Here is a 26006-nt window from a genome sequence, read left to right on the forward strand (position 1 = left end):
AGCCTCCTTTGAGAATATGATGTAAGCAGAGGAGAGAAAAGTGTACACGCTCAAACTAGCTATGATTTCTTCACTAGAAATTTCTAACTAAGAAAGCCCGTCCAAGGGTTAGGATTATGACTTCCTGGTCTGGACAAGTTCATAGGAAATTTTGAAGAAGAAAAAAAACCAAAACCAAAACCAAACAAAACAACTTAGCACAGCATTAAGATTTTGAGAATGAGGTGGGCGTGGCGGCGCAGCCTTTAATCTCAGTACTCGGGAGGCAGAGGCAAGGGGATGGCTGAGAGTTCGAGGCCAGCCTGGTCTACAAAGTGAGTCTAGGATAGCCAAGGCTACACAGAGAAACCCTGTCTCAAAAAAAAAAAAAATCTTGAGAATGTGTTAAATAAGAGACTGAGGACCTGACATGTTTGGAATCAAAAGTCAAAGTCCATTTTTTAAAAAAATGCTTTATTTTCTTTCAAGTTTTTAGTGTGGCTTGGTTTGGTTAGTGGTTGTTTAATTTTGTTTGGTTTTTTTGTTATTGTTGTTGGTTTGGTTTGGTTTTGGTTTTTAGGTTTTGGTTTTACGAAGACAATTTCTCTCTGTAGCTGTTGATGTCCTGGACTCTTTGTAGACCAAGCTAGCCTGAAACTTGCAAAGATCCGCCTGCCTCTACCTCCCCGAGCCATGGGATTGCAGGCGTGCACCTCCACACCTGGCTTCTTTCTGTTTTTTCTTTTTTTTTAATTTTTTGTTTTATGTGCATTGCTGTTTGCCTGTATGTAGATCTGTGTGAAGGTTGTTGGATCCCCTGGAACTGGAGTTACAGGCTGTTGTGAGCTGCCATGTAGGTGCTGGGAATTGAACCTGGGTCTTCTGGAAGGACAGCCAGTGCTCTAACCACTGAGCCATCTCTCCAGCCTGCAGCCTCAAGTTGCAAACTTGTAGGCTTCTTTTGTTGTTGTTGTTGTTGTTGTTGTTGTTGTTATTTTGAGACAGGGTTTCTCTGTGTAGCCTTGGCTGTCCTGGTCTCTCTTTGTAGACCAGGCTGGCCTCGAACTCACAGCAATCCACTTGCCTTTGCCTCTTGAGGGTTGTTTTATTACAAGGTCTTACTATGAAACCCAGGCCTCAAATTCTTGATTCTTCTACCTTTACACCTCCACAGTCCTGGGATTACAACACTGAAATCACCAAGCATACTTTCAGGTATTTTGCTTATTTCATTGCCAGCCAGTGGTTCCTTCTTTCCATGGATGGTCATGTTCTTGGGAGGCCATGGGTTTTGTTGTTATTTGTTGGTTTTATATGGAACCACTTGAGAGTACATTGTGGAAATTAAAACAGTTCATCCCTCAACACTTGAAAATCTTTTTTTTTTAAAGTTTTTTTTTAGTTTTTTAGTTTTTCGAGACAGGGTTTCTCTGTGTAGCCTTGGCTGTCCTAGACTCCCTTTGTAGGCCAGGCTGGCCTTGAACTCACATCGATCCACCTGCCTCTGCCTCCTGAGTGCTGGGATTAAAGGCGTGCACTACCATGTCTGGCCTAACACTTGAAATTCTTAAAATTACCCTAGTGAGTGTCCTATTAGCTGCATTCATAGCCCTGTCACATACATACATACATACATACATACATACATACATATACACACACACACACATGCTGTTCCTGCTTTTTTTCTTTTCTTTTCCTTTTTGTTGTCTTTTGATTTTGAAATAGGGTCTATGTAACCCATACTGGCTATGCTCCTGCCTCAGCCTCCCAAGTCCTAGGACGACAGTCATGTACTACTGCACCTGGCTTGATCCATTTATTACTTTTGGATGCTCCTTTGTTGCTGATTCTGAGTGATAAGGGCAGGAGAAATGCTGTGTCTGTCTTCCAGGCTTCTGAGCAATCAAATGCGTATAGTTTTAGTTTTGCTTTTGGACAGGTTTCACTCCTTAGCCCAGATCCAGATCCATGCAGATCCGCCTGCCTCAGCCTCCCAAGGACTGGGGTCACAGAAATGTAACCACTACACCTGGCTGCGTTCCCACTTCCTTCTATGCCTGACTATCCAGGTTCAAATTCCAGTTCTGTAGCTTACAAGTGATACGGTTTGAGCCAACGACTCAAAATCTTTGTGCTTTGGATTCTGTAGCACAAGATCTTACTGTGTAGCTCAGGCTGGCTTTGAACCCACAATCTATGCCTCAGGTAGGTTTACAGTGTGCCGCCTCAGGGCCCTTGGTCTCCTTTAATCTAGAGAAGCACCTCAAGTTTTCTTTTTACTATGATACTGACTTTTTTTTTCTTGCTGACTAGCCCCTCAGTCTGGCTGTGTCTGGTTGGAAGCAGATTGAACGTTTGTGAAAGGAGTACCATTGTGTTTCCCAATGCATCACGCAGCGGGTCAGTTGGTCCATGGGTAATGTGTTCTTCCAGGGTCCCCTTTGTAACCAGCATGGTATCTGTGGGCCAATAGCACCATATTTCACTAAAGGCCTCCAGCTATGGCAGACACTAGGTGACATGGTGGCGAGCACCCAGCATCAGCCAGGCTTTCACATTGTTTTTTTTTTTTTTTTTTTTTTTTTTTTTGGGTTTTTGAGACAGGGTCTCTCTGTGTAGCCTTGGCCGTCCTGGACTCACTTTGTAGACCAGGCTGGCCTTGGACTCACAGCGATCCGCCTGCCTCTGCCTCCCGAGTGCTGGGATTAAAGGCGTGCGCCACCACGCCCAGCCACATTGTTTTTACAGGAAGGGGGACAGATGGTGAACCAGTCGAGGACTCATGTCAAGCAATTTTATGAAAGACATGGAGTCACTGAGAGATGTATCCACTTCAGAGAAAGTGGCCTTTAAAGGAAGACTTGAAAAGAAAAGCTAAGTCATTTGAAGGAAGGCAGAGGTACACCCTGCCCAAGCCTAGAGGGAAGAAAGAATTGGGAGGTTGAACATGTAGCTGGTTGCCAGTAATCCCAGCACTCGGGAGGCAGAGGCAGGTGAATCTCTGCTGAGTTCAAGGCCAGCCTGGTCTACAAAGCAAGGTCTAGGACAGCCAAGGGTACACAGAGAAACCCTGTCTCAAAAAAACCAAAACCAAAACCAAACTCAAAAAACCAAAAGCGACAACAGAAGAATATGGACAGGAAAGTAAGAGAGCCTGGATCAAAGAGAGAAGAGCATTGGAGGCGTGTTTGCCCACCTAGTCTTTAGCCTCTTCTATCAGGCAGGACTCCAGCTCTCCCTCCTCCCAAACAAAACAATGGATATTTACAGTCTCAAAGTATCTCCCACAAATTACCGGTTCAATACACACAGAGAAAACAGTAACTTTACGGGGCAAACCACCTGGAGAACTCTAGTTTAACCAAGCGGACCAAAAGATGACTCAGTGGGCTCTCAGGGAGGGATCTGGAGGGGAACTGGGAGGAAAGGGTGGTAGGTCTAGGACTACACTGGTTCTCCATGAAGAGAATGAGAAATCTTGGGGTCGAAGGGGGGGTCTGTGGATGGCAGGGTGGGGTCCAGAGGGCGAAGAGAAGAAGTGAAGGAAGGGGAAAGTTTGAGGTGAAGGTTTCTTGGGTTTATAAGCAAGACACTAAGGAGGAGTGGAAACAGGTGACAGGGAAGTCAGGCCAGGTCTAGTATGGGAGGTCGCGGTGGGTGGACACGAGGTGGCTGGACTATGGGGCTGTGCTGAAAGCGGCGCCAGTCGAGGTCGAAGGCTCCTGGGCGGTGGCCTGCAGGTGGGCGCGCTGCAGGACCACCGCACGGCCTGGCGGGTGGCGGGTGGCCAGGTCGCTGAAGAGGGCAGCGCGGGCCACAGTCCCCCCGCGCTGCAGGGGGCGCTGTGGGCCTGGGAGGGCCGGGGCTGGGCGGCGGCCGCTCCTGGCGAGCGCGGCCCCTTTTCCGGGTTTCCTCCGCCTCCTCCTCCTCCTCCCTTTTCGCCGCCGCTGCCCCTCTCCCGGCCGGTGGCTGTCGTAGCCGCTGCCGCCGCCACCGCCTCTGGGGGCCGCGAGCCGAGCGGAGGCCGCCGCGCAGCACTAGCTCCGCCGTCCCGTCGGCCGCCGAAGGCCCCGGGCCGGCTCGGCCGGCGCCCCCCGTGCCCCCGGCCCGAGCGTCCGTCCGCCCGCCCCCGCGGGCCCGGCCTGGCGCGGACGCCCGTCGCCGCCGCGCTCCTCCTCCTGCTCGGGCGGCCCGCGGCTCGTCGCCTCCCGCGCCTGCCGCCCCGCGCCCCACGCCGCGCCGCCGCCGCCGCCCTCGGCGCCCCGCGGCGCCCCCCGGTCCCGCCCGCCATGCCCGGCCCGGCCGCGGGCAGTCGGGCCCGGGTCTACGCCGAGGTGAACAGCCTGAGGAGCCGCGAGTACTGGGACTACGAAGCCCACGTCCCGAGTTGGGGGTAAAGCCGCCGCCTGCCGCCCCCCGCGCGAACCGCACCCGGCCGGCCGCTCGGCCTCGGGGCTGGCAGGGAGGCAGGGCCCCGGCCGCACGTGTCCCCGACCTCTCCTGTCCGCCCGGGCCCGGCCCCCCCGGCTCAGCAGCCGGTGGGGAGAAGCGTGGGGTCAGGGGTGGGGACGGCCCTTCCTCTTCGCACTTTGGGGTTCCTATGGATTGGGTAGTCCATGGCTGTCCTCTTGAGCTGTTAAGATCTCTACCTTTTTACTTTTCTGAAATGAAGCTGGGTGGGAGGGACATTTTGAGCATGGACTGATTCTCTAAAGCAGGCAGGCAGTGGCTCCCTGGTGCTGTGGAGCTGTGGCCAGGGGGGGCACCCCAGTACCACCAAGGTGGATGCTTTGCTCAGTCCCTTTAAGGTGGCCCATAAGGCCCCCATAGCTGCCCTTTCTCCCCAGGTTAGGAGTCAAGTTATGCGCGCTGCAGAGTGAAGGGAGCCAAGCTTCTGTGTCCCTTCCATTTAAAGGACGAGTTGAGGTGTAACATAGGGACGCTTCCAAACACTTAATTAATGGAAGTTGCTGGAGGGATCTATAGTGGAAGTAGGCTTGCTTAATCACAAATCCTGGCATTTATGTGTGTCTCTTGCCTTTCACAGTAATCAAGATGATTACCAACTGGTTCGAAAACTTGGTCGGGGCAAGTATAGTGAAGTATTTGAGGCCATTAACATCACCAACAATGAGAGGGTGGTTGTAAAAATTCTCAAGGTGAGTGTCCTATGAGTGGCATGTAACATCCCCCCCTCCCCCCACACACACACAGGGCAAAAGGATCAGCTATTCCCGAATAAGCGATTCACGCTCTTACATGTCTCCTGGAGGATGGCCCCACATCACTTCTACATCCTCTGGTGAACTTTTGAGAAAATGAACAGACTGGTTTCTACTCTGAATTTGATAGGTTAGAAACAGTTTGAAGTGTAAAATCTGTGAGAGGAGCTGTATTTGATAACAGAATAAATAGGTCTTCACAAGAAAGAAAAGCCTTTGTATGGAGAATCTGTCAGTTTAGGGCTCTTTCATCATTGCTGCTACTCTCTGAATTACTCCAGAAAGTTGTCAGAAACAACAACAACAACAACAAAAAAAAACCCCACACCTCAAAAACTGGAGTCTTCAGAGATAAGTTTACAGCCAAGACTGCAGCACTCCCCCAGCTGATACTCCCATTTCATTTAGCAGCAAAGTTTCAGGTGGGCTGGATGTAGCAAGCTGACCGACCCTAAGAGAGATCTGGGCAACAGAAGAGTACATTCTAGCTACTGAAACAGTAACTGGAACAAAACTGTCTGAGTGGCAGGACCAGCCCTCTCCCTTAGATCATGGTAGACAGGGCTTTTGTTATAACTCTTAACGAAGACATGGTCTTAATGAGCATGAAGGGCTGCCTGGGTTTCTGTGCAGGTCATGGAAGATTAAGTAATGCTTTATGGGGTTTAGGAGAAAGTGATCCTTAGGACTGAACATGTATGCATGTCTAGTGAGAGACTGAGAAGGCCTGAGAGTGGTAGTGCTTCCCATGAACCTCGTCTTCACAGTGGCCCGGTGGAGGGTCGGTGGGACAGAAATGTGGGCTTGAAAAGCTTGTGCCTTAGGGCAGTCCTCTTATTTGTAGTGTAGATTTTAGCATTCTGTAAATCATCTTTCAGAAAAAGTGGCTGCTGCTATTGTTCCTTACCATCCTAGCCTCATGATAAAGGGTCAGAATTGCTGCAGAGGCAGGTGATGTATCTCAGCTGCCTAAGGCACTGGGGTGAGAAGTAAGGCATGACGCTGAAGGTAGGGAGCTTGGTCCCTCTACATATGAGTTAGAGAAAGTCTGTACTTACAGCAGGGGTGTATTTTAAGCAGAGAAATGTTTTCTTCAGGGAACTTGCTGGAAAAACCATATAGTTTCATTACATACATAACCATAAGTGTTTTTAATAGAAGTTACTTCAGACATTTTAATTTTAAGGAGTAAGCAAAACAAGTATAGTTAGGAATATCCATGTTGCATTGCTGTACATTTGGAGGATTGAATTGCTAAGTCTAAAGCAATTCCAGGGAAATGTCTAAATGTCTTTGCAATGGCATTTTTTAGAATAAGGGCAGCTTCCTATGGTGTGTTTTGAAGGGTGTGTGTGACTCTCAGTGTGTTGGTTTGGGAAGGCATAGTGTTACTGATTTTTTTGATCGTTCTTGGGAAGACCTTCGGAGGTTAGTTGCTTGATAGTTTTTCTTCTGCTCTAAAGAGTCTTTGCATATATTTACCATCCAGTATGGAAGCTACTTTAGATTATTAGTACAAATGGCAGACACAGGCACAAGAACTGCACCTGGCATCCCTGTGTTGACATGGCCCTTCACCAGAATTCTCTTTTTCCCTATTTCTTCATGCCTCTGACTGTTCATTTTAGCATTGGGTTATAGGGTCTTACCGTTGAACACAGAATACGTTTTAGGGGTCAAGCATGAGATTTGGGAGACCTCTTTGATGCCCTGGTTTGTTAGGTGTTTGTTTGTTCTCAGATGGCAGCCTGAACCCCCTGATACTCCTTTGTCAAAGCTCTGTGGCAATTCTGTGTAGGTTTTATTCCTATTTAAAGGATAGAGTAAGAAACCACTAATAATATTGTGGTTTTGTTTTTATAATGGATTCGAAGTATTATTTTTAAAAAGAACAGTCTTTATCCAAAGTTATGCTTATTACTCAAATAAGTTGAAATTGTGACTTATATCTATTATTGTGATATTTGCTTATAGGAAATTAAGCCCTTAACAGTGCCGGCTGCTCAGTGTAGGGCAGTCTAGGAAAGGTTCACTTTTCACATAAGCCTGCTGTGTTTAATCTGCAGGAAGGAAGGAACTTACTGTACATGAGGTGACTGAGACACAAGGTGCATATACTCAGTGACACTTCATATCAGTCTTTGTTATTTTGTCCCAGCAGTTGGATACAGAGTGATCATGAAGGGCTTTAATTTAACTTGCATGTAAGAATTCTAATATTGACCAGTATTTTTACTGGCCAAGATATATTGAGGCTATTAGAGGGCTTCACAGATTTATAAAGTTGCTCTTGAAAGTTTTGAGATTTTTATAAGGTAGTATTCGTATTAAAGTGTTGGCGCACGCCTTTAATCCCAGCACTTGGGAGGCAGAGGCAGGTGGATCTCTGAGTTCAAGGGGAGCCTGGTCTACAAAGTTAGTTCAGGACAGCCAAGGCTACACAGAGAGACCATGTCTCTAAAAATACACACACACACACACACACACACACACACACACACACACACACACACACACAAGATTTCTTTAAATTAATGTATCTGTGTGAAAAAGTGAAGATGTGTGCAAGTTCTGAGGCTAAATCTTAAAACTTCCTAATGAATAGAGAAATCAGATCCTTTATCCTTTCTTGGGGGGGGGCATGTCAGAAATTGTATTAAGGAGAAGAGGAAAATGGTTTTCTTAAAAAGGGGTTTATGCAACAAGGCAGAAAGCTTCTTCAGTGTCATAATTTTCATCTGGATTGTAAGCAGTCAGTTCTTCAGTTCTTTTGTAGTACTTAAGTGTGCACAGAAGTGAAATAGAAGCATTAGTGAGTACTGCCTGTGACTTCCTGGGGTCCTTGAGAGCTTTCAATTAAACTGCTGTTTCCTGAGTAGATGTCAAGAGCAATACTATTTTTTAAAAAACAACCAAAGTGTTTTGAACCAGTGCTGCAGTGGTTTAAAAATTCTCATATAAGGCTCCCTGTTAGTAGCATGATTTTGTATTACAAGCAGCTTGGCTGCCCACTGCCCCCCTCCCTCAAAATTAATGCTTGATTAAGTGATGTTGGTATTAAAATTTGTCTTAAATGTGTTTAACATATTCATAGGATTTTTTTTTTAAATGTATTGGTGGGATTGGAGTAGTTGCTCAGTGGTAGAGCACTAGCCTAAGCAAGCTCGATCCTGGATCCGGGCCTCACCACCCCTCCCCCACCTCAAAACAAAATAGAATATTCAAATTTTAGGTTCTTAAAAGGAAGATTGGTATTAGTTACAGCTCTTTATTAGTGATTTAGTGGTCAGCTGGTAGCCTTTGTTATATCAAAATGGCGATGTCTTCATGTAATGAAGTACTTCCTCCTCTGGGCCTCCTTTGTCTGAGGGTTAGGTCTCCTACTCTGCGTTTAGGCATATACACTAAAACATCTCCCTAAAGCAGCATGTTAGTGGCAGTTTCATTTTTTTGTGAATCCTAGTTATAGCAGATGTTTCATGATGTAAGAGGAGTTATTGAAACAATATTGGAGTATTAGTAACATTAAAGTGTTAGAAATTCTGTGTAAACTGGCCAGGGTGGTTTGTAATGTTGACAGTGTAGGGATATAGATGTAGAGTGGGATGAGCCTGTGTTAAGCAGAATCACAGAATGTACCTGCTTAGAATACAATAGACGCAGCTCCCAGAGAAAGACTGATCTCCATGTATCACAGAGTGAATGCAGGCACTGCGAATAGGAATCTGTGTCAGAGGAAACCAGGCGTGTTGAACAGTTGACTTCCTGGTAGTACTGAATTGTGAGTGAGTGCAAGGGCACTCACTGGAAGTGAGAGGGGTTATTTCTGATATTTGCAGACACTTCTCAGGAATGGTTTGGAAGTTGGGCTGGATGCAGACTGAGTTTGAGCAGGTTCTGTGTTAGTACCCACAGGAACATGCCTACAAGTACGGCCTTAGTACTTGCTTTGCACTGTTGCATTGAAGCCCTGGCAGTGTTTTTGCTTGTGCTTTTGTTGTGTTTTGGTTTTGCTTTTTAAAATTACATTTCTTTATGTGTGGGGAGCCTGGTTCATGTATGGAGTCAAAAAATGATTGGTGGGGGTCAGTTCTCCCCATTTGTTCCCAGGATGTGCTTCTATCTGCTGAGACACCTTGCTGTCCCCTTACCTTAGAGCAGTGGTTCTCAGCCTTCCTAATGCTGCGGCCCTTTGATACAGTTCCTCAAGGTTGTGTTGATTTTCAGCCATAATTATTAATTTCATTGGTACTTCATGACTCTAATTCTGCTATGGCTGTAAGTTACAATGTAAATATCTGTGTTTTACAATCATTTTAGATGACCCCTGTGAAAGGGTCATTTGACCCACAGGTTGAGAACCACTGCTTAAGACCTTTTGACTCATACAGTTTTTTTAAAGGTCATAACAATTACTTGCCAGATTTGAGTGTATATAGTTTAGTCCCTTTAATATGAGATAATCTGAGTATAAACTGTGTATGAAAAGTATACAGTGATTGGAGTGCCCATTTTTATGTGTGGCTCAAGGCTCCACGTGGCATTTGCAACCTAATTTCTGGATCTACCACTTCATAATCTAAATGGTAGGTTGTTAGCCATGTGAATAAGAGGGCAGGATACTTGAGTTCTAGATTGTTCACTTATAACCTTTGGCTCTTTTTATCTCATCTGTAATTTTTTTTTTTTTTTGCCTGCCTCCCTCCCCTGTGCCTAGCCCTTTATCTCATCTGTAAAATAGGATTATATGAAATAAAGATAAAAGGGTATGTAGCTAATATTATTGTCATAATCCCTAGTGTTTTTCTTTCCAGAATATGCCCAAACAGTAGACTGCCTGAATTTAGATGTCAGGTTCAGTACTTGGCTCTGTGACAATGGATGGTTTGGGTAAACTGTAGGAAGAGCATTAATTTACCTCAGAAGATTAAATGTGCTTAATAAGCTTGGTGCTGAGAGAGCAATATGATATATTAATAACAGTGTTACAGTTGAACTAACTGAACATTTTTAGAAGAAAAGCCAATAGTTAAAGGGGTTGTACCATTAACTTGGTGAGATTAAAAGGCTCTGTTCTAATCTTTGCAGTCTCCCCTTTATTATTTTTTTATCCCCTTTATTTTTTATAATGTATATAGCATAAAACCTACCATCATAACTGTTTTTTAAGCATGCAGTTTGTGGTATTAAATGCATTCATAATGCTGTTAGGACCATTACAATCATCTATCTGCATCAATCTTCGTATCTTGTAAAACGAAAACCATACCTATTAAATGATGGCTCCCCAATCCCTTATTTTCCTAGCTCCTAGCAACCACCGTTTGTTATTTGGCCTATTTGGTACCTCATAAAGCCTGTCTTAGGACTGGCTTATTTGACTTAACATGCTGCTACAAGTATATTTATACATATGATACAGTTTATTTCTTGCTAGGCATGCCTGTAATCCTAACACTTGGGAAGGTGAGATAGGGGGATTACCTTAAGTTCAAGGCAAACCTGGGCTTCAGTATAAAACCCTGTTTCAAAGAAAACTAAAAGATCACCCACTCATCCATGGCCAAAACAAGCTGCTTCCTTGTGTTCACTCTTGTGACCAGCGTTGTTTTGAACACAGGTGTGCAGATGCCTCTTTGAGCCTTTGTTTTACTGCTTTGGGGTGTATATTCAGAAGTGCAATTGGTGGTTTATATGATAATGTATCTCCCTTTTTATATATAGATGGCATCGCTCTAAATTGCCCAGGCTGGCCTTGAACTGATAATTCTTCCGTCTCAGCCTCCTGAGTGCCTATGCCACCATACCTGACTGGTTTTCTCCTTTTGAGGAACTTCTCACAGTAGCTGATCCATTTTATAATGCTAACTGCAGTATGTGAAGGTTCTTTGCCTATATCTTCATCAATATGTTGTTTTCCATTTTGAGACAAAGTCTCACCAGCTAACCCAGGCTGGCCTTTAATTCATAATTTCCCTTGCACTAGCCTTTCAACTGCCTGGATTACAGGCATATACCATCACACCAGCTAATTTTCTTTTTCCTTCTTTGGTTGATTGGTTTCTCTGTGTAGCCTTCGCTGTTCTAGATTGCTTTATAGACCAGGCTGACCTTGAACTCAGAGATCCTTCTGTCTCTGCCTCCCAAATGCTGAGATTAAAGGTGTGTCCTGCCACACCAAGCTCTAATTTTCTTTTTCTTTATTTTAATTAGTTTTTTTGTGTTTGATTTGGTTTTGTTTTTCAAGACAGGGTTTCTCTGTGTAATAGCCCTGGCTGTCCTGGAACTCTCTTTGTAGATCAGGCTGGCCTCAAACTCATAGAGATCCACCTGCCTCTGTGTCCTGAGTGCTAGGATTAAAGGCATGCGTTACCACGCCCAGCTTATTTTTCTTTCTCTTTTTTTAAAAAAATGTAATGTATTTATTTTTATTTTATGTGCATTGGTGTTTTGCCTACATATATGTCTGTGGGTGTCAGATCTTGGAGTTACAGGCAGTTGTGAGCTGCTTTGTGGGTGCTGAAAATTAAGCCAGGGTCCTCTGGAAGAGCAGTCAGTATTCTTAACTGCTGAGCCATCTCTCCAGCCCCTTAATTAGTTTTCTTAATCTTATTGTCATTGAGACTTTGTTGTTTTGTTTTTTTGAGACAGGGTTTCTCTGTGTAGCCTTTGCTGTCCTGGACTCACTTTGTAGACCAGGCTAGCCTTGAACTCATAGTGATCCTCCTGCCTCTACCTCCCGAGTGCTGGGATTAAAGGCGTGTGTCACCACTGCCTGGTTGTCATTGAGATTTTATACTTTGCCTTTTTACATTTTTTTTCTTTAGTTCTGAGAATAATTCTCTTGGAATTGGTATCGTAATTAGAATGATGTAACTTGAAAGATTAGAGGAAAAGTTGCTGTGAATAACATTGTTTGGCTAATATTTTTATGTTGGTCAAATGCACTAGTTTTCACAAATGTGTAAACATAAGGAAATAAATGTCAGCCTGGCGAAGTGTCTTCCTCCTTCAGCATTCCTCCTTCCTGCGCTCACTGTTGACCATGATTCTTCATTGCACGTGATTGGGGCAATGCCTTAGTGGGCAGTCAGTGCTTTGATAGCGGGATCAAAGTTTAGGAGTTAGTGGCTTTATTTCTGTCTGTCTTAAATATATCAATCTAGTTGAACTTGGAAAGAAACTTTAAAGGGGCTTTGCCTTTGATGCTTTCTGAAATGGATTGAGGTCCTGACAAGCTGATTGCAATTACTATTGCCATTAAAATCCCCAGCGCTGCCTCTAAAGGAGTGAAGCTCTGGGCTGAGGAGGAAGGTGATGGGTTCTGTTAGCTTCTCCTTTTCTGCAGGCTTATATTTTGTTGTAGTTTTTTAAAGATCTGGGTAAGTAGGAAAGACATTCTTTACCCTAGGGCCACTTTGAACATGTCTTCCAGATGGCCAGCACTGCCTTGCATGTGTGGAAATCCTTCTGAACACTTTGCCCTCTTTTCATTTTCTGAGGGTGGGTACATCTAAAACATTTTAAATAGTAAGCACGTTTTTGTAGTAAAACTTGTCTTTCCTTTAAATATTTCCTTAACATATATTGTGGTACATACCTATAATCTCAGTGTTTTAGGGGCTGTGGAAAGAGGATAGCAAGTTAACTTTTGCTGCTTTATCTACTTTGAGTTTAAAAAAAAATCAACTTGGAAAACAACTAAACCAATGCCATTTGAATCTTTGAAATAGATACCATCTGAGTTAAAGAAATGGGTGAGAGCCTTGATAGCGTACTCCGTGGTTTCTGCATGCTGTGTGGCCAATGGGAAGAGAGTCAGAGTATCTATATTTGTGTAAAACTTGTAAAGCTTTTTTTGTTTGCTTGCTTGTTTGTTCTTTGGTTTTTGTTTTGTTGTTGTTATTTTTTATTTTTTTGAGACTGGGTTTCTCTGTGTAGCCTTGACTGTCGTGGACTCACTTTGTAGACCAGGCTGGCCTCAAACTCACAGCGATCCATCTACCTCTGCCTCCCAAGTGCTGGGATTAAAGGCGTGCGCCACCACTGCCCGGCCCAAAACTTGGAAAGCTTTTAAAGATGTCGGTGAAACTCCCTGATAAATGCTCTTATCTTCACTGATTTCCATATGTAAAACTAAATGATCTATTTTATTCACCAAGTTCTTTATTAATTAGCTTCTGGTATCTTCCTCAGAGCAGTACATGAAGGCTGATGGAGCTGCTTACTGCCTGCTGCTTGTGCTTTGGAGGGGTGTGGCCTGGGCTGTGGGGTCACACTTTTTTGAGTCCTCTTAGTGTCTGGCAGCATCTGAGGACTCCAGCTGCTATTACTCCATTGGACCATTTTAGAGTTGCCTACCTGTTCCCAGTCTCTGGTCTGGGTAATTTGGGGCATCAGAATGTGCTTTAGCTGTACAGTAACTTCCCTTCAGACAGAGTGAAAAATAGTCAGTCTTTCTGGGTTCTAGGAGCTGTACTCCTGTGTTGCTGAGGAGCAGTGCAAGGCTGGAGAAAGTGGCAGAGGCATAAAAGCAGGTTGTGTACTGGCTGTCCATGCGAGTTGGTGCTGGCTGAGCAGAAAGGCTTTCTTGATCGAACAGGGCCCTGGCTGCAGGCTTTTGTTTTAAACAAGAGTGGTATTACCTGAGTTTAGATGGAGAGATAGCCAGCTTTTGTCTTTTAACATCACTGCAGAATTACAAAAGAGTCGTCAGATAGCCTCAATCCCAGTGTTGAAGAGCAGAGGCAGATGAGACTCTGTTTAGGGGCCAGCCTAGTGTGCATAGTGAGTTCCAGGATAGCCAGGACTACGCAGAAAGACCGACCCTGTCTCAAAAATAAAGTTAACCATAACGACAAAAAGCACTCCAAACAGCTTTCACCAGATTCCTCAAATATTGACATTGGCTTTATCTTTCAGTTTTTCTCATATATATACCACACACGACACATACACACACACACACACACACACATACGTGTGTGTGTGTGTGTGTGTGTATGTGTATAAATATGAATACATATACACCACACTTATATAAACAAAGACATATTTTTTGGATTTGTATATATACATATAGTATACTCAACAGGTTTCTCCTGACATATCTGAGAGTAAATCACAGTCATCCTTAAGTTCTTTATAATATTTTCTTTAAAACTGATTTCTCACATAGTTTTATAGTATCTTGTTCAGAAATGAGGGGCTGGGCGTGGTGGCACACGCCTTTAATCCCAGCACTTGGGAAGCAGAGGCAGGCGGATCGCTGTGAGTTCGAGGCCAGCCTGGTCTACAAAGCAAGTCCAGAACAGTCTCGAAAAAACAAACAAACAAACAAAAAGACACGCTCTCTTACTGAACCTAAGCTCACTGTTTATTCTGCTAGGCTGGCCAACCAGCAGCCTGCAGTCATGCCTGGCTTTTTGCATAGGTACTGGGGCATCTGAACGTAGGTCCTCAGGCTTGTACAGCTCTTGTCCACTGAGCCATTCTTCCGCCAACCCACCTTCCCTGCTCTTTTTCAGAGGTTTGTTTTAGGGACCAAAAGATTATTTATCATCTCTGAGCTTTAAAAACGTGTGTGTGTGTGTGTGTACGTGTATGTATACACGTACACATCTATTGTGTGTATTGAGTGGAGGGAGGGAACACATCATGTGAAGGTCAGAGGACAAATTGTGACAGTAGCTCCCTCTGACCTTGTAGGTTCCAGGGATTAAGTTCAGGTCATCCGGCTTGACAGCAAGCACTATTACTCACTGAACCATCTCACTACCCTCCAAGCCTAAAGTTTTTTAGATTTTGTTTTATCATTTCATGGAAAGTCCATGGGCCTCTCTTTATCTTTCTATTATAATAGCGGTGCTTTAACAATAAAGTAGACCTTTTCCTCAGCGCAGTCTCTCCCTTGTCCCACTTGGGAGAAAAGCTCATAGGTGAAGACAGTGCTGCTGGCCAGTCAGGTTCCCAGGCCTGACTCTTGCTTCTGCGCCTGTTACCTTTGACCTTGGGTGAATAGCATCTCTGCCGCCTACTTTCCCCTTAAGTCATTAAGTTAGTGAAGGTCAGAAAGTTAGCTTGTGCTGCACAGTCACCATTATGTCTGTCACTGTTCTGTGACTTAGAAATCACATCGATTATGACACACTTGCCTTTTCAGAACTGCTTTTATTTGTTGACTTCAGACAGGAAATGATATACATAATGGTAGTATTTCTAAGAAGGCCTTTCAGTTTCCATCTTGTAGGTTAGTGGCTTAGCAGTCAGCAGTCACTGCTGGGATGATACCAGCGTTCTCTCTCTAGGATCTGTTGGGAGAGCTACTGGTTTAAGCTGTTGTGATTCTAAATCTTAAGGAAGTGGGAGTGGCAACAGGAAATGGGAGCCAACAGCTTGGAAATAAGTTTGTAACATGGTATCAGTTAACTAATTCTTGCCCCGGAGACTCAATTACATGTAACTCACTGGAACAGTAGGTGTTTGGCCATTTTGTTTCAGGTTTTCCATTTGTCCTTGGTCTACAGCTGTTCAGAGGCTGTAACCCATTTGGCAGTAATCCACTAAGCATGCATTTATTTTTGAAATATTACATGGGTGTTCAAGTTTACTAAATATGCTAGATGTAACAACTACTTAAAGATATTGCTGCATAAGCTATAAACTATAAAATGTTTAACCTAAAAGATTATTATGGGGAAGCTCACTTTTTTTCTTCTATTTTAAGTGTATTCTTTAACACAACACAGTACACAGCAAAATGATCTGTGCTGTTGCCTTAACATTATTTAAAATTGTATTTATTATGTTAACTTCAAAAGGAGTCTCACTTCTGATTACTCTTATGTATTTAAGCCAGTGAAGAAAAAGAAGATAAAACGAGAGGTTAAGATTCTGGAGAACCTTCGTGGTGGAACAAATATCATTAAGCTGATTGACACTGTAAAGGACCCTGTGGTAGGTGCCTGGTGATTGGGGCATGTGCTACTAGTGGGTGGGGTAGGTTGTTGTTTAACCCCAGGGCCTCTGTGGTGTTGCATAATGGGCTGATGGCACTGGTGTTTACCTCTGAGTGGGTTTAAAAACCATACAGTAATCATGCTGAATGATGAGCTAGCTACCACCACTAAATGGAATCTAAATCTGTAGAGAAAAACCCTACCCCAGATTTGTTACCTGTTTCTTTGATTTAGCCCGCAGAGGTTTGCTAGATAGCCCCATGAAGCACTACTTTTGTTCTGTTTTTGAATGCTGCTCACTGCCAGTTTGCATTATCTTACCTCACTCTTGTCAGCTTGATACTGGGAATCTCTGTGTTGATTCTACTGTAGAGAACTAAGCAGGTCCTAGAAAAAGAAGTCTTGCTGTTTCATGTGCTAGTCTTTAGCTTTGCATCCACCACAAGGTGCCTCACATTGTATGTGAACAACTAAAAGTGTATACACGCTTTACAACTAAAATGCTTTTGTTAAAATGCTTAATTTGGAGCTGGGTGTGGTAGCTCACACCTTTAATCTCAGCACTTGAGAGGCAGAGGCAGGCTGATCTCTGTGAGTTTAAGGCCAGCCTCGTCTGCATCTGCAAAGTGAGTCCAGGACAGCCAGTTACCACCTAGAAACCCTGTCTCAAAAAAAGTGCTGAGTGTGGTGGTGCACACCTGTAATCCCAGCACTTGGGAAGCAGAGGCAGGTGGATGGCTATGAATTTGAGGCCAGCCTGGTCTACAAAGTGAGTCCAGGACAGCCAGGACCCTGTCTAGAAAAAAAAAGAACCCCCCCCAAATGCTTAATTTGGGGTAAGATGCCTCAGTGGTACAGGAATTTGCTACATAGGCCTAGAGTTTGATCCCTAGAAACCATGTCAGGGCAGAGAGAAACTCTCCACAAAGTTTCCTCTGACTTCCACATGATGTGCCATCTATACACATGTATGTACATATACACAATACAATCTTTTTAAAAATCATAAAATAATACACTTAATTTTGGCCTATTCTAGGTTGCTGTTCACTATTGTTTGCTTCCCCTAAGGAAAAACATGGCAGCATTTGATTGCCAAAGCATTGATGCTTGGAAAAGCTACCTTGGTGCCACTTCGTCCTGTTGCTATTGTCCACCAGCTCTACCTGATTATTTCTATGAGAGTTTCATGCAATCTTCTCTAAGAAGCAGGTCTTTGTTCTGTATCTGAGGACATCTCATCCTGCCTGAGTGCCTGCTGTAGGCCAGGCGCTACACTGAGTATTTAATCCCCATGGTGACCCAGGGGATCACTACTGCTGTTGTCAACATTGTACTGTAAGAAAACTAAAGTCTACAAAGGTTAAGTAATTGCCAAACTGCACAGTGATAAGGATGAGAAAAGATTTTTTTTTTCTTTTGGACCCTGGTCAAGCCTGAGAAGGGGCCGTTATATACCAGTTTATAACTGATTCTCAATAAATAATATAGCCTATCCTGCTCAGTTCAGATTGATGACTAGCCCTGAACTACTTAGTGTTTAAGGTTAAAATGGGTTTATTCACTTAATGTATATATATCATATTTTTTTGTTGTTAATGCTTGAGATGAAAATGGGGATTGTAGCTGGGCATGGTGGCCCACGCCTAATCCCAGCACTCGGAAGACAGAGGCAGGTGGAACGTTGTGAATTCAAGGCCAGCCTGGTCTACAGAGTGAGTCCAGGACAGCCAAGGCTACACAGAGAAACCCTGTCTTGAAAAACCAAAAAAGAAAAAAGAAAACAGGCATTGTTCACTTAAGGGCACACACACACACACCCCATATATAGAAAATGTGAGTTTGGGGATATAGCTGAGTTGGTAGTGTGTTGCTAGCATAAATAGGTCCTGGGTTTGGTCTCTAGAACTGTGTGTAGCCCAAGCAAGGATGTGTGCCTATAATTCCAGCCCACAGAAAATGGAGACACAACAGTCAGAAGTTTAAGGTCGTTCTCAACAACATAGGGAATCTAAGGCCAACCTAACTAGAGACCCTGTTATGCACAAAAAAATAAATAAACAAAACCAAGACTTCAGAAGATGCTACTAGGATGCCTTGCCCATGGCATCAAGTGTGAGTTAGCACATGTAAGTCTCCCCACATATACCCTTTCTCTCCCTTTCCCCTTGCCCCTTCCTTACTCCCTCTCTCAGTTAACTGAACTTATTGATACCCTACTTAATATTTGTGAGTTGTTAACATGTGTTTATAATACACGAGTTAAGAAAAAAAAAAGTAGAACTTGAGATATGTTATTTTCCGGAGAACCTGAGTTTTATTCCCAGCACCTGTATCAATTGGCTAAGAGCTACCTGTAACTCCAGCTTTAGAGGGCTCAGACACTTGGCCTCTGTGGCCACTTGTACTCATCTGCACACAGCAAACACATAATTTAAAATAATAAAAATAGGTCTTCTTTTTAAATTGATGTAAGTGGAAAGGGAAGCCTTAGCCCCTGAATTTGAGAAGATCAGACTTACTTGAGTCTGTAGAAAGGTCTGGTTCTTGATAAAAATGTTAGAACCATTTATTCATGGTACTGCTATGTCTCTGTAGTGCCCAGGTGAAAACCTGTTTGTGTGTGTGCTATGGCCCACTCCCTAAGAACCTTGTGATAAAGTTCTCAGCAATAAAGATTTACCCTTAAAACTCATGCTTTTCTCCTAGTTTTGAAACATTTCTGCCAATTAGCATGATTTTATTTCTCCTGAGTAAACGTGACATTTGAAGCTCTAAATTTCTACAAGGAGGTATTGAGCTTTACTAATCATTAAAGACTGTGGTGTCTACATTTTGTGCGGAGTGTTTATGCTATGTGCAGTGTGTTTTGTGCATGGGAGGGGTTATGTGTGTTTGGAAGCCAGAGGCTTTTCAGTTAGACTGACTATCCATTGAGCTTCTGGGATCCTCCTGTCTCCACATACTGGTGATCACAGTGTCCAGCTTTTGATGGGTACTGGGGACTTGGGCTCAGGTCCTCTTGCTTTCACAGCAAGTGTTCTTAACCCACTGAGCCATCTCTCCAGCTTTCGGACTTCTAAGTTTGATTACATTCACTTGTGAGCCCAGGTGATCTTTTAGGAGCCTAAAAAGACTTAACAGATTGTAAAACCCTATGAAAACTGTCAGGCATCTTGCTTGCCTAGACCAAGATGAAAGTGTGCAACTCCTGGCACAGGTGGCAACTTGAGATACTGCTGAGTATATATCTTAATAAAATCTCCGATGGATTGATTATTCAGGGCTTCTGGTGGGTCATTCAGGAAATATCTTCCTTTTAAAAACTTCATATACACCGAAGTGAACAAAATATACTGAGCTTCCTGGCATGACTGAATTTGAGCAGTATCCACCTTCATGCCAACCTATAACATTTCCCCCTCCCACCTTCTACTTTCCCCAGTTATTTTGAAGCAATCCAGGTATCATAAATACTTGAAAGAAAGAGGTCGGGATTGAGACTGCTCAACATGTGAGTACTTGATGCTTTTCCAGAGGGCCTGAGCTCAGATCCCAGCACTCATTTCAGATGGCTCACAACTGCCTACTCCAGCTCCAGGGGATCCAATACTCACAAATCTAGAAGAAGAAGAAGAAGAAAAAGCAAAAACAAAAACAAGAAAACCTAGCCTGTTTATGATAAGGGAATCTCCTTTTCATCTCTGAGGTTTGAGGGTGGGCTGTTGCAAATTGCATTTATTACTGTCTGAGTATCTAAAAAGAATCACTGTTCTCTCTTTCAGTCAAAGACACCAGCTTTGGTATTTGAATATATCAATAATACAGATTTTAAGGTGTGTATACTTCTTTCTGGCATGGGGTTAATGGGCGGTGGGAGGGGATGGTTAGGGTTCCGCTTGAATTCCGAATCCAAGCAGTCATGTATATTATTGTTGGTGAGTCAGATTTTGACAACTTGGATCTCAAATAGTGCAGACCTCGGTTGTGGTTCTCATCTGTAACGTAAGCTTTAATATACCTGATCTGTAGCACCTGCTGTATAGGGCACAGTTTTAGACATTAACTTTGAGTTTCATCAGAGCTGCCATTGGTAATAGGAAAAGATAGATGGGTACAGAGCTTCTGTGAAAGGAGTCATTGGATTGAAGCTGCTAAATGTGTGTACATAGATACCATGTCCAAAGCAATTGATACAAAAAACCTACCGAGAGTTGCTGTGTCCAAAAATAAAAATTAAAAAAAAAAAAAAGCTGAATTGGGATACTTAAACTTAAACTTTTTTATTTTACTTAGTATATAAATTTTCTTTTATGGTGTGGTGTGTCCCCCCCGTCCCCCCCCCCCCCCCGAGATAGAGTTTCTCTTTGTATCCTTGACTGTCCTGGACTAGCTTTGTTAGACTAGGCTGGCCTTGAACTCACAGTGATCCACCTGCCTCTGCCTCCCAAGTGCTGGGATTAAAAGTCACCTCCTGGCAGGATATACTATTTTTAACTAGAGATTTTTTAGTTGGTTGGTTGGTTGGTTGGGTTTTTTGAGACAAAGTTTCTCTTGGTTGGGTTTTTTGAGACAAAGTTTCTCTGTGTAGCCCTGGCTGTCCTGGAGTTCACTATGTAGACCAGGCTGGCCTTGAACTCAGATAATTTGCCTACCTCTGCCTTCCAAGTGGTGGGATTAAAGGCTTGCACCACCATGTCTGGCTATATGCTAAAGTTGTGTTTTTTGTTTTTTGTTTTTCGTTTTTCTTAAAGGCTTGCACCACCATGTCTGGCTAAATGCTAAAGTTGTTTTGTTTTGTTTTGGTTTGGTTTTTTCTTAAATAGTGTCTCATTTAACTCAGGTTGCCCTTAGACTTTATCCTCCTGCCTCAGCCTCCTGAGTACTGAGATTACAAGTGTGTGCTACTATGCCTAGCCGAAGCATTCTTTTAAGAGAATGTTTTAAATATTGTCTGGTATTTAAGACACTCTATCCCAGGCTTGCCTGGAGTCCGTCATGGCCTTTCTGCCCCAGTTTCCTCAGTGCTAGGATTATAAAAATAAAGAGCCGTGTGGGGCTTGAAATTTGGTTTATGATATGTTTGTGTTGGTTGAGACAGGGTTTCTCTGTGCAGCCTTGGCTATCCTGGATGTTTTGTAGACCAGGCTGGCCTCAAACTCAAGGAGATCCGCCTGCTTTTGCCTCCCAAGTGCTGGGATTAAAAGGCGTGCCACTACTGCCCGGCTCATGGATATGTTTTATTGTAACTAAAAACAAGAACCTACTAATGAGGTTTCTGGTGTTAAGACATATGAAAAGAAAACCTTTTTTAGAATATACTTTGAAAATAGTATGAATAACAAAATAGTGATGTTGATTTCTAGGGGTCTGAGAGGACTTGTGGGTGGTTCTAGCCCTCTGGCAAGGAATCAGACACTTGTGAGTTGTTGAGGTAAAAACTAGAAATAAACCATCTTGTCAGTTGAAGATGCTAGTATCCAGCATCCATGCTGCAAATAAAATGAAAAAACCTTATTTGCACATGTAATTTTCTTAGGTAATCGCTCTGATTATTAAGGAAAAAGATTAACATTTACTTAAAATGAAGTTTTATATCGAATATAGCCTTTCCTGTATGTAACAACTACTTTGTTATTATAACTCCCTTAGAGGTAAAATCAGTGTGTTGTCAGCATTTTGTGTTTCTCGAAGGTGGTGCCTGCCAGGTTCTGTGAGGAATTAACAGGAATTCTAATGTCCTGGGAAACCTGTTTTCTCTGGGATCTGAACCCTTAAAGGAGGTGTTCTGAAGACATGGGCGCTCTCTCTAATGGATGCTTTTAAAGGAATTGTGGATATCAGTGGTTTCTGAGGGTTGCATATTTGAGAACATCTTTTATCTTCCTCATTTCTTCACTATAATTCTGTGTTGAAATTCATGATTTTCTCTGTTTTGAAGAGTTTGTTCCAGTGTCAGCACTGGAACCATTCCTGTTTGATCTTATAGATTTTTCTTTTCTTTTTCTGGAAGTATTTAGGATTTTCTCTTCATTCCCAGTCTTCTGAATGTTCCAATATGTACCTTCCTGTGGGTTTCTTTCATCTTTTGTTCTGGATTCTTGCTGGGCTTTTTCTATCTGAAAGCTCATGGCCTCCCATAATTTCAATGTCTTTTGATTTCTCACCCCTTTCTTATTCTCACTGTCTAGAATATAATTCAAATACTAAATTTTGTATTTTAGAAGTCCATTTCAGCTCTGAATTTTTAAAAAACGGTGTTCTCTTATGCTTTATATGATACCGTTTTCTCATAGAGGTGGTTGGTTGCAATCTCCTCCCGCACCCCACCCCCCATGCCTTTCATCTACTTTTTTTCACAATTTTGTTTGTCTCTGATAGTTGCTGCTACTGTTTTAGACCAATGCTCTGAAAGGCGGTCACCTCCTGTCTTGAAGACACCTTGAGTATTGGAGTCATACTGGTGGTCATCAGTTGAGTGCTTTGGGGTCTCATGCAGATCTCAGTGGTGTTGGATGTAACCTCACCGCAGATGCTGTCTTTCAAATTGAGCTGGGTCTGTCCATTTCGGGGCCTTTCTGTGCTTCTTAGTTTGAAGCTCTGTGCTTATGGGCCTCCTTGCTCTTTGACTGAATTTCCAGCTTTTTGAGTCTATTAAGTCCATGAACATGTTTTCCGGCTTCACACTGTTGTCTCTCACTGTAATACTGGAGTTCATTGCTCCCAGGCCTGTAACTCTGGAGGACTTTCAGGTGAAGCGGAGGGATGGGAATCCCCTTTGAACACTGAGCCATGCTATTTTGGTCAGCCTAAAAGAGCACTAAATATCAGGTAGCATGCATGTTTTGGAAGGGTGAATGATGGCTCTTGGGTAATTAGTTTCTCTTCTAGAGAAAATGACAGGTCGCAAATTGGCAATCTGTTGGTCTTTATGTCCTTAAGGATTTTTTATTTTGTCCTGTATGTGCCTTAATGGGAGGTTTGGTTTTCCTTTTCATCTTTTCCCTTTTAATGTGAGATGCACTAATAACTGGCTTTAAGGAACTTTCCAAAGAGTGTTTGTCCTGGCTGAAGGTCAGATGAGGCAACAGTGATGTGGTTTATGTTGTTGCTCAGTGATGAGTGTCCACTTAGTGTCCCCAGTATGCTCAGGACCCTGGGTTCCATCACCAGTACTGTACAACAAAACAAAAGCAGCAGTGCAGTGTGCACACATTGCTCAGTGATTTTTATTACACCAGTTTTGATCAGCTTTGATCTGTAAGTTTACTTTCATTATGGAGACATCCCCTTTTGATAACTAGGTAATATTACATCTGTAAAGTAAGTTTGGACAGCTTTTCTCACTGTAGTCTCTGAACATGTATATGCAGTAGTGTATGAATCTAGGCAGTTCTCCTGATTTCTTATTAATGTTAGGTGACAGTTTTTTAACTGGAAATGCCCATTTTGAACTTGTGGGTTATATTTTTCCCACAATTTCTGCACAGTGGCCACCTATCAGCCCCACTGTCTAGCTGGCCCAGTCAGTGTTTTGACACCTTTGCTGTTTTGTCTGTCCTTTCCTCAGTGCTAACGTCATCTTTTTGCAAAGTTATCTTGTTGGACATTGTTATACTTGGTTCTTGAATGTGCTGTTAATGGAACCTGAACACTTTCCTGTGTAGCCACAGTAGCCAAGAGGTTTGGTTATTCACACTGTAATTCATCCACTATCATGGTATTTTCAGACCGTTCTCAGTAACTTTGGCCCCATAATGTCTTTTAGAGCTGTTTGTGAGTACATGGTTCAAGATCAACTGGGCTTTTCAAAAATTATTTTATTGTTGATTCCTAATTTGATTGTGCTTGCGTCCAGAGAATATGATCTATCTAGGTTGTGCATCCTTAGTCTAAAAAAGGCCAAACAGTGAAGCACTTAACAATATCAGCATCTCCCACAAAGTATAAAATGGGAACCACACCTTAAAAAGTTTTTTTTAAAAGATTTATATATTTACTATGTATATGGTGTTCTGCCTCCATGTAACACATACCTACAGGCCAGAAGATGACACCAGATCTCACTATAGATGGTTGTGAGCCACCATGTGGTTGCTGGGAATTGAACTCAGGACCTTTGGAAGAGCAGCCAGTGCTCTTAACCTCTGGGCCATCTCTCTAGCCCTTTAAACTATTTTCTTAACTACTTAAAATCTTGACTAATCTAATCTTACCACTTGGAGGTAGAGACAGGTGGATCTCTGAGTTTGAGGTCATCCAGGACTGCATACTAAGACACTGTCTTAATAAACAACAACAACAACAAAACACAATGGATTTTGGATCTTGTCCAGGGGCCTCTAATCCCAGCCCTCAGAAGGCAGAAGCCAAAGGATAGGGAGTTTGAGGTTAACCTGGGCTACATGAAACCTTATTTAAAAATAAAATAGAATAAAAAATATCTCCAAAACAAAACCTTAAATGAATGTTATGTTTAGACTTGGGTGTAATAACAAAGATACTTCATTGTGTGTACACATTTATTCTAAAAGCTGAAAATTACCTGACATTAGAAACACTTTTAGGAGCTGGAGAGATGGCTCAGTGGTTAATAGCACCGCCTGCTCTTCCAAAGGTCCTGAGTTCAATTCCCAGCAACCACATGGTGATTCACAACCATCTGTAATGTGATTTGATGCCCTCTTCTGGCCTACAGGTATACATACAGGCAGAATACTGTATACATAATAATAAATAAATAAATTTTTTTTAATAAAAGAAAAATAAGCAACACTTTTGGTCCCAACTACTGCAGATGCCCAGCCTGTTAGTGCTGCGTATTGGGAACCTGTTGATGTTTGCTTTGTGATTCTAATGTGGGTCTTGATTTAAACTATGGTTCTCTATGGTCTTACTCATTTTTCCCTGGTGTTTCACTTCATGGTAGAGCTAGTTTGGTCAGTTCCCCTTTAAAACCACCAGCAGTTTCCTAAATGTTAAAGCTAAACCATAAAAGAAACATAGTAGCCCATACAAAGACAAAACTTTTTTTTTTAATGGCAAAGTCGTTTCTAAGAGATAAAGAGTGACCACTTACCAGGGAACTTGTAGGGAACTTGGAAGTTCTTACCTGAGAGTCAGATATGGTGATACACACATGTAATCCTGGTGCTTGAGAGCCTGAGGAGAGTTCTAAGTTCAAGGCCAACCTGGGCTACATAGCGAGTTCTAGGTCAACTGAGACCATGTCTTCGAACAAGTCCATAGGAAAAGGTATCTGTTGAGATGTTGTCAGCTTAAAAATGCTACAAATTGCCAAGTGCAGTGGCACATGCCTGTTATCCCAGCACTTGGGGAGGGAGAGGTGGGCAGAGCTCTGAGTTCAAGCCCAGCCTGGTCTACAAAGTGAGTTCAAGACAGCCAGGGCCACACAGAGAAATGCAGTTTTGAACCTCCTTTCTCCCCCAAAAGAAAGATTGCTACAAATTAAAATGCACATGAGTTTTAAATAAAAGATATCATTTGAACATTGAATTTGAAAAGACTGAATTTGAGCTCCATTCCTGAGAAAGGGGTAGATTTACCTTGATTCTTTTGAGTAGTAGCCCTCTGCTAGCCTGTCCTTTGGGGCTTATGGACTGGATGGTATCTTCATCAGAGAAACAGGTAGAGTGCATTTAGGGGTCATTAACAGTTTATCATTTCCTTGTAAGCTTTGTGACATTTCTAGGCTTTAATATTTATTTAGTAGATTAATAATGTGTTCCTTAAATCTCCATAATCAGTTTTTAATCTATGTCTTGAAGGTTACATTGTTAACCGCATCTAAATTAATGGCTACAGCATGAAATAACTTGTCTTT

The 26006-nt window shown here is 42.8% G+C and overlaps 1 protein-coding gene across 1 annotated transcript in view; it reads left to right on the forward strand.

The window, feature by feature from the left end:
- The first annotated feature begins 4210 nt into the window (after positions 1-4210).
- CSNK2A2 (casein kinase 2 alpha 2) overlaps positions 4211-26006 on the forward strand; it is a 43479-nt gene continuing 21683 nt past the window's right edge. The window contains exons 1-4 of the mRNA XM_084757105.1: positions 4211-4375; positions 5030-5141; positions 16059-16160; positions 19948-19998. Of these exons, the coding sequence (XP_084613231.1) occupies positions 4272-4375; positions 5030-5141; positions 16059-16160; positions 19948-19998 (369 nt within the window). The 5' untranslated portion in view covers positions 4211-4271. The remainder of the gene's footprint in view (positions 4376-5029; positions 5142-16058; positions 16161-19947; positions 19999-26006) is intronic.

The sequence above is a fragment of the Acomys minous genome, assembly GCF_964271855.1.
Source record: "Acomys minous genome assembly, chromosome: 14".
Lineage (NCBI taxonomy): Eukaryota > Metazoa > Chordata > Mammalia > Rodentia > Muridae > Acomys > Acomys minous.